Raw genomic sequence first — 16,000 nt, 5'->3', positions numbered from 1 at the left:
ATAATGCTTCCCGTTCATGGGGACAGGAGCAGTCACAGACCTCAACGGATGTGCTCATTAAAATATTAAAATATACAATGAAGAAATCATGTCAAAGTGAGTGCACTGTGGTGTTTCTGCTGTACAAGACCAATCTTTTTGGTATTGCTATTTCTCAAGCAATCATCAGTCACTTTTTACCTAATGCAGCCTGTCAGAGGATGCCCTGCAGGGTGCTTCTGACTGAAGCAATGCAAATCATGACAGCAATAACATAAAATGGACCAGAGAAAGACCAGCAATTGATATGCTGACAAGCGCAACAAATCAGATTGACATTGCAGAAAACATTGTTATATATTATTATTAATGTGGTAAATTATTATTTATGATCACATTATTCACTTGCAGTTGGTCTTACCTGTGCAGTCCTTTCTTAGGTTGCAACAGCTTATTTTAGATCTAATTTTGGCATTACATTGCGTATTAGAGATACATCCAAGGGCCCTTTAGAGTAATAGTCTCACACATAAGCCACCCTGGATTAGAGTGTCTGCTAAACAAAAACACATATTTCCCCTTGTCAAATTTAATAGAACAGGAATCTGCAGAGCTGGAAGGAAACAGGAAGAGCATGTGCATCAGCTACTCTGTGATGCATGAAAGAATATGTAATATATAACCATCAAAAGTATTAGCTGAATGATTCAAGCATTTATCATGGCTTGCTATGTACAGTGGTTTGTCTCAAACATGTCATCAAACACCTTGGTTTCACGCTCTATAGACATAAATAGCCATTAGTTGCATTTGCTGCAGATAAGCTGCACAGACTAAAACCAATAAACACATGACAAAATTAATAATAAAATGGTCTCTATACCAGCAGCGGACAACATATGAAGCTAAGTGTGTACATGTATAAGATTCCTACAGTACTTTAAGAGATTCAATTCCTGACAAGTGTCATGTTGCAGCTGTTTATAATCTGGGTATGTATGTGAGTGCTTAAACCTTCTCCAAAGTAGCCCTGCCTATTCTCAGAGCAAGGAATGTATTCAACCACATCCCCTTTTTTCAATTATGCATCTGGGCACCATATCTTGGACCTGGATGGACCGCGTGGGTGCCCAGTACTGCTCCACACAGATAGGCACACAGAGGTCAAGTGAGAGACTGTTAGTCTGAATTACCGTGGTCTTCTCCAGGCAGTGCAGTAGGTGGTGGTGTTGGCTCTCCAGCAAAGAGGTGGTCTTGGTACGCCGCTGCTCCTCCTCTGTGGAGCCCTGAAAGAACCGAAGGGCATACACACAAACCCACACAGCCCGTGAGGACTCCACAGCACGTTACCACACGGCAGCAGCTAGGTGGAGGACATGCACAGCTTTAAATTATGTGTGCTTGTGTTCGCTGCATCGGTACCTGCTCAGAAAGGTTCAACTTGTAAGGAGGGTGCTTCAGTTTAGAGTTGAGAGAAAGAGAGGAGAAAAAAGAGAGACACCTTGTTTAACAGTTCTGCTGCTTGTAGCGAGAAACAGTTGTTCTTTTTTTCTAATTTGGGCACATGAACATGTCAATGTTGTGATTAAATTCAGACTTTAACACAATAGTGTAAACGGCAGATTCACTCCCAGCTACAATGAAAAGGAAGTTTGCCCTTTTGACTAAAAAGCCACCGCAAAAATGGAGAAAAAAATGAAAATTTGAGAAGAGAGTAAAGGTTTCTTTTTATCAAAACCCAGGTGTATGCAAACAAGCCCAGAAAATATACTTATGCAGAGAGCTGGAGATGGTCCAGTTAAAATTCAAGCTCTGTTCCTACACACATTGAGATACAAACCCACAGGTTAACAGTTGATCTCTCATTCACAATGCACACAGCAAAGAGGCAATGCATGTTTTATGGTCTCATCAATTCCACACACTCAATGGTGGTGGATTGTTTCCAAAGCGCTTCAGCACGATGCACTCTCAAAAATAACCCATGAGTCAGCTGTGTGTGTGGGTGGTGCATCGTATGGGCGAAAAAATGACCAAGGAAGACTTGTGGAGGAGCGAAAGACAGCAAAAAAATCTCGAACAGCGATCGTAGTGGACCTGGCCTGCAGTTTCTGCTGAACTGTCATATATTTTATTTCAGTCAACTTTGCCACCTTTGAAGGCTTTTCATGGTGTGTTTTGGACACATCTAGCATACAGCAACTGTAATCACCGGTTCAGCACACAGCTGTGAAACTGAGCATTTGCAATGAAGTGCTGGGCTGCACCATCTATGCAAATCACCAACGCTGGCAGCTTCAATATGTCCTATTCAGTACCGTCCCTGTAAAAATCTGCAAAATGGAGCCCGAGGCAATGCAGCGAGCTAGAACTGAATATCATATTTAAATCCACCTACTTTAGTGTAACCTTTTCATCTGAATGGAAAACAGCCTCCACACAACAGTGTAAGCTGAGAGAGGGTGTTCTGTGTGACTGCCAACTATTTAGCTATTGTAACACACTCTGTGCTTCAGTGAAAGGGGTCGCTCACGAAATCTGGGTAGCCCTACACAAAAGGCTGCCTCTGAGGTAGCTGCCTGATAATCCGGTGAAAACGTTTTTGCTAATTGCGGGTAGCTGGGCTCCTTCACTCAGGGGTAAAAACAAAACAGAGAATCTAAAGAGCTGGAAAACAAAGGCCGACCACGTTCTAGCCACTTCCCACACAATACCTGCCTTTGGCTCCAATGTTTCTTAATTGTAATAAAGTTGAAGAACACAAACGAGCTAGTCTGGTTCCATTACCCTTTTAATATGTAATTTGTCTTTAATGGAGACCATTGGAGAAAAATGAAATATTAAAATGTTAGCACCACTGTGAGTGAGAGCACTATCCACCATTTCAAGTGGCGGGACGCAAGAAATGTCCATTTCTTCCCCTCCCAGATAAATGCTACCCAGAGGAGCTTGCTGCTAGTTTCCCCAGACGCCAGTGAGCAGATCCATATTTCAGAAGCAAACTCATGCACTTAGGCTATATATACACACATTTGTTCAGTGCAAGAGAGATTGTTTGTTGTTGATACCTACAGTGGTCTTCTGTCATGTTAAAACATATAGTCTAGACCAGGTGGTCATAGAGACAAAGCTTCTGTTACACACTCTATGGCTAGCTTTCTACATCTTTCAAAGCGAGTGGCCATCTTAGATTATTTTTGCTCTAGTTTATTTTTTCTTCTGGTATTACCTCAAAAACTTCACAGTTTGTTATTGTACATTTCACAATTTAATACAAAGTAGTATTGCCTAGATTGAAGCTGTGTGTCTTTTTTTTCTTGATTTAGTATGCCACTGTGTTTGTGCTTGTACCCAGGGGACCAGAGCCAGTGCAGCCAAAACGCGAAGCGTCCTCATTTTAAGCGAGCAACAGCTGGAGGCTATCTCCTCTTTAAAGCAGCCCTGCACAGGCACATCTCCAAATCTCCTTACTTATACAAATGCAGCTTGTTTTTTCCCCCTTTTTTTCATTTTCTTAGGATCTGTAAGGAGATCCAGTGCTTTGAGAAAATGCCTTCAGCCCTTCAAGAACTTTCACAAAGATGACAGGCAGGTCACTATCCCCTTTGCAGGTATGGGAGAGGTCTGGTGTACAGTATTCCTCCCTGTGATGTAATTAAAACCCAGTCTCCTCTGCTTTATTGGATCTGACGGTTGCGCCAAAGCGGAAAGAAGCAATTTTCCCAGAGTGCACTGGTTCATCCTCTACAATGCTGCATTATTTGTTCCAGATCATCCATTTTTAACACTGCTGCGCTGACTTAATGTTATTATTGGTCTGAGCTGCTGTTCACATTCTCCATTATGGGGGAGTTGGTAACGGACGTGGGAGAACTCATTGTGCAGACAGGGTGGATGCTAGGGGGAGTCAGTGCACTTACTGTGAGTTCCAGGGCCTCGTTCAGTAAGCCGTTCCGCTTGCTGTGCAGGAAGGCACTGGAGCTGCCCGTCTTGGATATTCGTATCCTGGCCAGCCTGGCTTTCTGTGAGGGCAAAAAGTGGAGAATTAACCCCAAGTATTTAGTGGGCAGAGTTTAAGAATTGAATGTAGGCTTGCAGGAATGGTTCCCATTAGAAAACCTTACGGTTCAATGTACTCAGAGCTAGGTGACTGAATGGGACAAGATTAACCTCAAATGTAAAGGTTTCTCCATGAAGAAAGCTGGTTTGATTCTACAACAGTGGGGAATTATATAGTGTGTGCACAGCCATTCCTGACTGTTCAGAATTTGGATCAGAATAACCAGTTCTATAAGTCTGTATCTAGTACAATTTTAGTCATGTGTGCTCTGGACGATCAGCACTGGTTATTGGGGTCCCACTTGAATTCCAATTGCCGTGCCTAAAAACACTGTATGTTTATTTACTTTATTCTAAAGAAAGGAAGGAGGAAAGGAAGTGACTCTGTCCCTCTGGTGTGACTGATTTTAATACATTCACTTTATGATGAATCAGAATTTTTCCATCAGTGACAGTGTGAAAATCCGATTTTATGCATGCTACTATATTGGGCTATTTCATATGGCATGCTCTGATTATGTCAACATTGGGCAGCCATGTGTGAAAAATACAATGAACTCGGAATATGTGCTTTTAACCTTTTGGGCCCTGACCCATTTTTTCCAGAATTTAATCTCTTCTGTATGTATTTCAGCAGAAGCAGTGTGGTGGTCACAACAAGAAATACCCAAAAACATCCCAGCTTTTTAAAGGCCAGTTATTGTGTGCAAAATCCACAAAATGCAGGACCTCCTCTCTGACTGTTGCTGCAGCTATGTTCTCAGTTCAACAGCTCTGGCCTCCACTTACACATTCAAAGTTCATCAGCATTTGTGCTGTAGTTCCTGTAGTTCCTTACCCCCCAAGGTTTTAAATGGCCAAAGACAAAGACAAAATAGACCACATGTGCATGAATAACAACATTCACATGCATTAAATTTGTATAGTTCTTTACGCAAATGTATTTTCAGTAACTGATATACTGTATGTAATTACTGATATTTAAATGGATTGTGTAAAGTTTGTCAATGGCCTACCGCTCAAAGTCAATCTCTTGTAAACAACCTGAACCACAAGTAAGAGAACGTAGCTGGAGACTAGGCAGTGAAGTCAGAAGAGAAGAATGATGTTGATGAAAATGATGTTTAGGTGTGGTAGTTTGAAAGCCCATTCATCAAAGTAATGATGTGGGCCTGTTGAGTCTCGGGAGCATTGTTCCAGCTTTTGAACGCATTCCTCTGTGTCGACAAGCTGGCTGTCGTCAAACCTTTTCTTCCGCAGAACTAATTCATGCCCCATCTTGTCATTTTCGGTCATTTTCTTTTCACTCGCCGTCTTCCTGTCGGAGCAGAGTGAAACGGTGGGCGTGCGTGAGTGTGTCACACTTTTCAAATCGTTATGAATGGGGGCGAAGTCCGAGACAATGCTGCCATGCTTACTGTAATCTGTGCATTGACTTTCTGAGAGTAAACAGGAATCCAATGGAGAAGCCGAAAGAAATTTAAAATATGCTTTGGGGACCATGATGACGAATACCGCAAACTAGTCAAACCATCCTGAAAACCTTCTCAGGGAAAACTCTGGCCAATCCATCTCATCAATTAAATATTGATAAAGCCCTGAAGGATGCTTTAAGTTTTTTTTTAGTCTACTTATGTGGTACTTAGCATGTGTCCCACTCCCACACACTTAATGACCCAGTCAGGGAAAATGCCCAGAAAAAAAACTTGATTGTAGTTTCACAAGCCTGGATTTCCAGTGTCCAATAAATGTCCTTAACATTCTGTGCATTGCAAATAAGATGGGGCTTTCTTTGTGTTCTGGATATTATGTATTTTTTCAGCATGCTGTTCACTAACTACCAGTATATGACTTCTCTTGAATATCTTAATGGGTGGAGATATGAATGAGGTTTGAAACAAACCTTTAGCCAATCAATATATTTTGCGACAGAGAAGAGTGTGTTTTTTGATTGTTTGAAGTCAGTGAATCCTTAATAGGTTTATACAGAAGAAATCCATACATTTACACAATGATGCTCATTAAAACCTACTCCTGAGCATTTTTTTACCTGGGACTGCAATACTACTTGTTGCAGTGTGATTCTTTGTTGCATAATTTTTGTTTAGTTTCTTTATTTCTTCAAAACTATATTAGCTGAAATTAAAGAGTGATCTAGAACATGCAAATGTTCTAGAATGTGCATGGCCATGGCAGATACAGTTTGCTTAATTAATTGAAATAAATTAAAAGCCCTGAGCGTCAATGGGCACGTGCAAGAAAAATCCAAATAAAACAATAAGCTGTGGTATCACCAACCATGGCTTCACAAAACACTCCAGCCAGTAATACTATACAACATTTATATTACATTTACATGTTTTCAATGCAGACGCTTTAATCCAAAGCAAATTACAAGTGAGGTACAATACTACACAAGTGAAAAACCATAAGGAGTCAAGTATACTATCCCAATACTATACAACTAACCCTAACCCTAACGATGCAGAGTGTCATTAATGATTTTACTGTATATATTCACATGTATTTTATTTAAATTTTACAAAATTAAAATGAGAAAATTGATTTAAACCAAACCTGGCAAAAAATATGAATGATTGAAGTTGTATATAAATTTTTAGCCAGCCAGGTTCTTTAAATGTACAGATAGCCTGACTTGCTAAAAGCTGATTTTGTGTTTATTATGGTGTGTGTCTGGTGGTTCTAATGGTGCTGGGGTAAACCAGTGCCTTAGCAGCTCCTGAAACAGGGTGTCCTTCTGTGGTGCGGATGACGTACTGTACTCTGGTGTGAGGTTTTGCATGATATTCTGTAGATGAGCCTGTGTACAAAAATAGCAGAGAATGTTTCATGACACTGAGCCTCTGACATTTGCTACAGGAGAATGAAAGTCTCAGCATGCTTTCATTACACCAGACGCCAGAAGAGGAAGCACTGATGCTGCTGCCTGTGGTGTTATCAATCAAAATGAGGACCTGCTTTCCCAACACGTACAATACAGCAGGAACATAGCCTGCACCCTTATAATCTTATACATACACCTGCACACACATGTGCGCGCACACACACACACGTGCACAAAAATGTACACATGTGAGCGCACACACACACACACACACACACACACACACATACACACACACACACACGCATACAGATGGACACACGAACAGACACAAGCACGTGCACATACTACACACATACACACACACAAATGCATGCACGCGTACACACACACACACACGCACACACACACACACTCAGTTTTATCTTGACAGCATGCTATAAGTTGCCATATGGACTCTGAGTCTGTGAGAAGCTTTTGTAGTGTGAATGGGATTCTCTGTATGATCAGCATTCACAGACTCCTCTCACAAACTCTCACCAGCTTTGCACACGCTTTCATACATTTTTCTCCATCATATGGCATTATAATTTATATATTATAATTTTAAATTATAATTTATGGCATTATCTACAGCTTTAATGGTTCACATTTGTACCAAGTTTGGTTTAAAACCATTTTTTTTCATTAGTTAATATTTGTGCCAAGTTTGGTTTAAATCCATAAAATTTAAATAAAATACATGTGAATATATTTCATCTCAAGAACATAAATTAGACCTTACTTCACACTACAAGATGCTAAGAACTCAAAAAGACAACTGATAGATCTTAGCTTCAAAATGCTGCAGCCAGAGTGTTAACAAAAACTAAAAAAGGAGCATATCACACCTTTCTAGCAATTTTACCAACACTGGTTGCTGGTTTCTGTTAGGATTCAGTTTAAAATTCTTTTATTGAATGTTAGTGCACGTACTATATAAACAAGTTTTATGATATTATTATTCCAATATGGTTATATTATAATATTATTATTATAATATGGTGCTCATGCACTGTCCAATCAAATCCAAAATAAACCAAGGAGGAAGTATTTATATATACCTGAGGAAATATTTATACAGTCAAGATATTTTTAACTCATGTTTGGCTGTACAGTACCAAACTGCACAGCAGTCTGTGAAACATCCCCCATCATGCTTTGCAGTCTCATAGTGCATAGTGGGTAGAGGAAGACAGAGAAAGGTATGCATGCAAGGCACTGTTGAGCCCTGTTAGAAGATTACTGTTAGCAGTGGTGTTCAATTGCAGATTGACCTGGGTAGTTATTACAATCGGAGTTCTTATTAGCTTGCGAGCACAATGGTTAATCAGCAGAAATGAAGCTGTTTTATTACGGTCACCATGAGGCTGTCTGAGTCTCATGATTGCCGTTTTCTGGGAAAAAAAATCTATATTAATTTAGACAGTTAGCAACATTGGTATTATAAAGACATGCATGTGTACTAACAGAGTTAAGGATGGTTGGTTAAACATTTATTGGACCCAAATGCCATCAAAGTGTATGAAGCCTGTGAAGGCCAGCTCCACCTCCCAGCACACACCATCTATGTCACCACAGTGGAGGCAGGTTTCCTTTGCCTGTACAGGTCTGCAAGGCCCCTTAACACTGTGGATGAGATCCTTCTGGTAGCCCCTTTGCTCTTCAAGAGCTGAATGAGGTCAATAATTGGAGATCTCAGGGCTGATTGTGGGAACTGTGGGATTTCTGCTTGAGCCAGCGTTCAAAAGGTTGCCAAACAGAAAGGCATTCATGGAGAACAGGGGTGAAAAAAAAAACAGAACCCAAAACACATCCAGCAAGATTTTATCCACTTGCCAGGTTATTAAACAGATTTCTGGGGCTACTGGGATCACAGTGCAGCATTTTTTCCCAATCTGTCTTCTTCTTCTCTGCATGACAGAATGCTGAGGGTGAACAAATTGTGCCTGGGCTGAAAGAGTTTACTTTGAGAAAATGTAGAAGAGAAAAGATCCAAAGCCAGCTGATGGATGTAGCTCTCTGCCTATCTTCATGGGAGAGGTGCACACACGCACTAACAAATGTACAGGCACGCACACACAAAAACAGACACACATACACATGCAGACACACACATACAAGCACACACATACACACACACACACACACGCGTACACACACACACACACACACACACACACACACACACACACACACACACACACACACATGCACACACACACTCAGACACACACAAATGTGAATACCCTGGAGGTGTGAGAAGTGCTAACTCTGCTCTTTTTACAGGAGATAGCAATGATCAAATGGAATCAATTTAGCACACGTGTGAAGGTCTGTACTTTGCCACAAACGTAGTCATTTAGAAAAAAAAAAACACAGGCAAAAAGATTACTGGTGATTTTGCCTGTTTCCCAGTCTTTCAGGGGTTGGCTAGCCCCCTTTGAAGCAAATGGAATGTATTCTTAATCAAACGTTAAAAGAACCTGTGGCCTGTCTCTGAGAAGGAAAGAGACGAAATCAAGAGCAGCAGGACTGCCTGCTGACGAATAAGCCACACGCGAATGTCTGTGAAGCGGAGAGGGATGGCATGTGAGCACTGAAGAGCTGATGCTCAGGGCCTCATCCCTGGATCCCTCACTCCTGTTAACACCCTGAGAGAAAACTGTGATCACTGTGAGGATTTCGCCTTTCCCCGCAGTTTGTACCGGCCTTCCCCTCTGCAAGGTGACCTTGGCTGCCTGTCACGCTGGAGTGTGCATAATTATCAAACGCGCTGATGCTGAGCAGCGAGGCCGAGTTGTGCAGACGTGGCTCCGATCGGGGTGCGAAATGAAGTGCGATGGAGCAGACAGTGGGTGCAGGCTTCCGAACGTACAGTGCAGTGACCGGCCAGATGAAAGCGCTCTAGGTGAACGCCTGTCCGCCTGGGTCCCCGATCCGCCGGGGTCCTGGTTGGAGAGGAGCCTCATTCGGCACAGTGGAGTCTGTCAGACTGCACACGACACGATAATCAAAGCGAGGGGTCTGTTTAAAATGTAGCAGAGTGTGGCTGACTGGGGGAGCTGGAGGACTGAAGCTGGAATTAATTCAGTAGAACCCACTGATAAAAAATGACATCACAATTCCCTTCCCAGAGGGCTGTGGGGTTTGTCCAGAGGGATGCTACTGTATATGTTTAAAGTGCCGACAGATTTTAAGGGATCTGTGGCATGTGCGTGGATAAAATGTTTAATAGAGAGTCCAGTGTGCTGTCTCTGCATCAAATTGTGCCCTCATGCTGCGCTCAGTTTCAGGTGGAGAATATTCTCACGAATGGCCCTCCTGACCCATCAGAATGCTCCTGTTCACTCCTGCCCATTAGTGTTGTGATGAAAGCGCAGGAGGCAGCCCGCGTGAGGGCTGAGGGGACACGGAGACGCAGGAAACACAGAGGCGTGGGGACTCATTTATGGGATCGCTTATTGAGCGGCAGCAGATGGTGCTGAGCTCATTTTGAGCTCTTCTTGAGACACCTTGGTGACCTTCCCCTTCCTCTGTATGCCTGCTTCACACGTTTGTCTCCTCCATGGGTCACGACAGCCAACGGCTCACGTGTGGCTCCGCTGACACTGCCGACCCCGGTGATCCAAACCATCCGGTTTAGTACTGCTCGTCACAACCCCTGCCATTCGGCTCTGGCAAACATGCTTTCATTGGTTTTCTGATTTAGGCACCTATGAAATAAAACCCTTGAAAATGATAAAATACACCCTCTGAGGAGAAAGGCACTGATTGGTCCAAAAAAAAAAGGCATGCTCTGGGCGACGAGCTGAACTCTTGAGCCTGGGTCAGATGGTGACTGTGGATTGGCGCCGTCAAGGCGAGGAGGTGGCATTTATCCGTCAGAGGGGCCCCTGTGGCTCTAGGCACTTTTTTGGCGCAAGGAGAGTGAAGGATACACCAGAAGTTTCATTAAGTGGAGCCCCAGATGGCCGCTTAATTGTGATGGGAGCCCGGAGCGACTCACTATTAGCGCAGAATGAAGATGAATGCGGAGGGCTGGGGGCTAACGGAGGGGCTAATTTGGGACACGTCCGCTCTCTCATCACCACGCACGCGGACGGGGGGATGCACGCAGCTCGGTCTATTTTGGGTGTGTTTGTGCCAGGACTCGTGGTGCTGATTATTGAGGAGATTATTAATCAGCCATCAAAGGATTCAACAAGGGTACGGGAAGGAGATGCAGAGACGGCCTTCCCATCTGTATATGGGCGATGCAACAGGTCCTCTGTTGTGTAGCAATCCATCAGGAAAGGTGGATGTTTGAACTTATGCTCTGTAATGTTCAGATGAATTACCAAGACATCATAAAATATTTGTGTTGCTAGATATTAATAAATGTTACTAAACTACCACAGTTTTTACTTTACTTAATTGAACTCAATGAAAACCTTTCTGATAGTGTTTGATATTCTTTTTTCCCCTTGGGCATAGATTAAACCGGAATATCGTCACAACATCTCACATTTGTAGGTGGCAAATGTGTCTGCTCTTTACAGAAAAGTGCAAGCATATAATTTCACAGCAATTATTTGCAAGGTAACTTTGTCCCCCCACATGTAATTGCAATGAACAATTCTTTCACATTTTGTGGATTAGATGAAAAGCATCAGGTAGCTACCCTGTGAAAAATGCAATAACATTATAAATCCATCATAAAATAGTCTGCTAATTGCATGGTTCACAGTGGACACAACTCAGACATGATTACAAAGAACAAAAATATTTCTGAACAATAACCTAGTAGATCACATGATGTGCTTTCATGCTGCAAAATACTGGCTTGCTAAAAATGCCTGTCCATGGAACTTTTCCATGCAAGCATCTAGGGCACCCTGCTGATGGTGGCTGGTGTCCTGTCAGTCACACTGCCCCTTGTGAAAGGGCAGAAAGTGGTGAAATTTTGTCATTACAATTGTCCCCTTTATTCAGAAAGGTCACAATATCACAGGTGAGCTGCTAACCGAGGCTGAACCCTTATAGTGTAGTACACTTAATAAAACTGAGTATATTCTAGTATATTCCAGTATGTTAGTATTTTCTGTTCTACAGCATATACCTGTCTGCCAGGCAGGCTAGTGTATATCTGAGAAATGTGGCATTTCTGAATGCCAGGCTGTGAAAAACCCCTGTGCACTGAGCTGGAGACGTTTTTAACTTAAGCCCTTCCTCTCAATGTCCTTTCACACCTCTGTGTGTGTGTGTGTGTGTTTGCCAGGTAGTGACATGCACAAAGCAGACCTGACACATGGCTAACCACTCCTCCACCTTCCTGCCCACAAATAAAGTACTTTTGCAGAGAATGGGACAACAGTGACCACAGTAATGTCACCAACATGCCCAATGCCCACATTAACAACACTATAAATAAATAACCTTGCTATTTTTGTATGTCTTACAATAATAATAATAATAATAATAATAATAATACAAAATCAATCAACAATTTTGCCTATTGTTTGTTGGAAGCAAACATGAATGGTTTTCTTACCCCACTTTTTTTCTCAACATGTCAGAGTGAGATTTCAGCAAAGCTCTATACACAAAGTGAATTAATTCATGAGAGCGGCCCTACACTGTGTGATCACCTGACCTGCATGTCAGACGCGTAAGGGGCTTGGTAGAGGTGATTAGCACAAAGTCGAGAGATCAGATCACAAGCTTTAATTGGGCATATTTCTGCCACATTTCCTGATACCTGCTGACAGCTGTCTAAAGGGATATCATTAGATCTATGCTAAACATCAGCCAAAAGCAGTGAGAAGGGATTATCATCTTTAAAAATCTTAAAGTGTCTATCTAGCATTTTATCTAGCAAGAGTTCAAACTGATCACATTCACACATTCCTAGTTTTGAAATAATTACAGTATTTGGCAACACTTTCATAAGTGAAATCTGGTCAACTTATATATAGTTCATAACACATTAATTGCACATCACTGACAAATTCATTGTCGGTGATTAGTCAAACATTAATGAACATTACTATATTTGTTATTAAACAGAAAACCAGGGCTGCCAGATTTGAGTCCCACTAGCTTACAATATGAACTGTGGAGATGAAAATATTACAAGCTTGTGTGGAGTTATTTCCATCTGGCAACCCTGGCCTTGTCCTTAATAACTCAAGCGTTTTTAGCTAAGGTTAATTATGACAAAATATTCATATATAGTAAAAATAAAATCACTAATATATCAGCTATTTTGAAAATAGAGTACCTAACCTATCAGCATTCTGCTGTGAAGGATCCTGTGAAGAGACTGCACCGGCAGCTGAGCTGCAGTAACATGGATATGTGTCATATTAGATTCAGTAGAAGGACTGGATGTTACAATCCCTAGTGTTGCACTACAACTATGTCTGTGGGAGTTACTGGAAGATGGCTGCCAAGTGACTTTGCTACCACGAGGACACATCGTCAGTCATGTTAAAAATATATTGCAACATTCTAAATAATCACAAACACAGCTAAATCTGCATATTTTAAAACATTACACAACAAAATGAACGCAAATGAATGATTATATCGCAGTCTATAACATTTGGAGAACAAACAGAGAATGTATTAAAGATTCACTACTCAGACATTTTAACCTACAAACAGACTGCTTTAAAGGTGAACCCCTTCACTTGGAGACAGGGATGTGTAGTAAATGGACTAGAAAGAACCAATGAAATGAGGTGACATTTGCAGCCTCAGACCCTCTCAAACATGAATACAGAGAGGTGACACATAGAAGGTGCTCAGACGTGGCAGATTAAATACTATTTCTGCATTCAAAAGTTGAAGTATGGAAGATGTGCTTTCCCCATTAATTATTATTGCAATCCTCTGAACAAGGTGGCTCACCAGTGGCTATTTGTGATTTGTGAGGCTAAAATCCTTAGCTGACCTTAAATTGCTAATGGCCCTGAACTATGACCAAGACAATCATTAATTAATCTAAAACTTCCATCTGCACCAAGTTGCTTATTAGTTGATGCATCTCCGTTGGGGTAGCTTTGACTATGTGTACATTTGCTCTGAGTGCTGGCGGGAAGACGTGAGTGCACAAAGTCATCACCGGGGGCAGGACATGCAAACCAACTTTCTTTGCTTCCTGGCTAAATCTTGTCCAGGGGGGTGGGGATTCATGCAGTGAAACTCCATTGAGGTGAACATTTACCCCGCCCCCCCTCTCTCTCTTTCACACACACACACACACACACACACACACACACACACACAAACACACACACGCTCTGTCCCCCTTTCACCTGCTCTGTGTCTGAGAACCTTCTTTGTCTCTCCTCCATAAAAGGCTAGCTCCGCTGGGCAGGGCCTCTCATGGATGGCAGGTCTGGACATTGTTAGTCTAGTCTCACAGTGGCCATGACACACTGTTGTGACACGGCTGCCTTACCGTTCGAGGATGCCCGGAGCTTGGAGTTACGCCTCCCTGAGGCAGAGTATTGCACCCGATCAAACCCTGTCAATTACGGATCATGCTGATACCATTCCTTGCAGTGTTCTGAGGCTTTGTTCAGCTGAGATAATGCTTTACAGTCCTTCCAGCAGCAGTTACAGCACAGTCCTGTTTATTCGCTCCAGGCTGTACGGCATGCTGAACAGGCCGCACTGGAGTGCACTTGTACGGAGGTTTACGGCTTACAGCGCATGCTGAGGAGATGAATGCTGGTGAACAGCATTTGGACGATGTCTGCATTTTGACAAATAATAAATCTCGCCGGAGCGCGATAAGTGGGAAAGCCAAGCGGAAAACCGAACAAATTAACGTTGATGCAACCTTGCACACATGAATATGAAGTACCCGTGCCTCTATAAGCGCGATAACTCCACCTGCACCGGCACGCTCCCTCACACAAAGCTTACTGTGAATGCAGAGGCTCAGCTACCCAATAACATATTATCTTTGAAAATACATACTTTTTACTATACATTAAGGCTTCTGAAAGCTTGAGGCAGCAATGGAAAGAGCAGGACCTGAAAACACCCCATGCCAGAACCTGCTGGCACTGCTGCAAGTTCTGCTTCAGCTGCCCTCTTTTCCAAACGGAGGATGATACATGATAAGTGGCATAAACAAATAAACTGAAAAACTAACTAAAAAACAAGTAAGTAAACCACACATTTTCCTTCGGTTATACTACAAAAAAGACAAAATACCCCCAAAAATACCCCTCCTTTCCAAAGAAATGTGATGCTGACAAGTACATCCACTTTGTTCAAATAGAACAGATGCATTTTGGACTAATTAGATCTTCTCCTGTCTGAAGCATAACTTTGTTCTTCTCCTTAGCTGAATCATCCATCACAGTCATTCACTGGGATGGAAAAAGCATACATTGTGCGTGTGTTTTTTTTAATCAACCTAATTTACTGTCAAATTGACTCATCATTAGCTGCTATCGCTGCTTGAGGAGAGGCGATGGGCCCATGGTGGTTTTTACAGGCAATTAGAGGAAAGTTAATTAAGCAATAACAAACACTTCAGAGAGATAAAATAGCCTAGCGTTAGGGGGCATGTTCCCCTCCCCCCGGCCCCCAATGGTTTGAGGATTCCGTTGATATGACAGCATCATTAGAAGACTGACATGTATCCTTACGTTGTGAATGGGCAGGTAAACTGATATGTTGTGAAAAAGGAAGAAGGGCTCACTAAGACACAGTCAGTTCTATTCTGCATTTCTGAGCAAGGGGTGCATCCTCAGCGGCGCGAAAGAGACAGTGGGAGGAACAGGCACAAATGTTCGTTCAGAACATCCCAAAAACACCTTACCAGCCCCCCTTCTTTGGCCAGTTCTACTTTAAGCCTGGTGGGGTGTTGAAATCATTTTTAAACAGTGGATGGGAAGGCAGAGAGCAGTGATTCATAGCAATAAAACCCATCCTTCAGGGAAGGAAGGGGTGAGTTCATTCAGTTTTTCAAATAAACCAAATTAAGAGATGATTTAGCAAATGGGGAACATGCTAATGGCTACTGAAGATCTGTTACCTGCCCAGATCGCTATTACCGCCACGTCACCCCTGGAA

General features: G+C 42.3%; 1 protein-coding gene across 3 annotated transcripts in view; it reads right to left on the bottom strand.

The window, feature by feature from the left end:
- kcnd3 (potassium voltage-gated channel, Shal-related subfamily, member 3) overlaps positions 1-16,000 on the bottom strand; it is a 113,451-nt gene that overhangs the window by 2,305 nt on the left and 95,146 nt on the right. For 2 of the 3 annotated variants that reach the window (XM_036533047.1, XM_036533048.1), the window contains exons 4-6: positions 3,900-4,001; positions 1,402-1,434; positions 1,173-1,265 (exon numbers count right to left, since the gene is read on the bottom strand). In XM_036533047.1, coding sequence (XP_036388940.1) covers positions 1,173-1,265; positions 1,402-1,434; positions 3,900-4,001 — 228 coding nt within the window. The remainder of the gene's footprint in view (positions 1-1,172; positions 1,266-1,401; positions 1,435-3,899; positions 4,002-16,000) is intronic. The other variant, XM_036533049.1, reaches the window with a different exon arrangement.

This window comes from Megalops cyprinoides, chromosome 7 (assembly GCF_013368585.1).
Source record: "Megalops cyprinoides isolate fMegCyp1 chromosome 7, fMegCyp1.pri, whole genome shotgun sequence".
In the NCBI taxonomy this organism is placed as follows: domain Eukaryota; kingdom Metazoa; phylum Chordata; class Actinopteri; order Elopiformes; family Megalopidae; genus Megalops; species Megalops cyprinoides.
The sequence above is the reverse complement of the archived record's forward strand: the minus strand, read 5'-3'. Positions and strand labels throughout refer to the sequence as shown.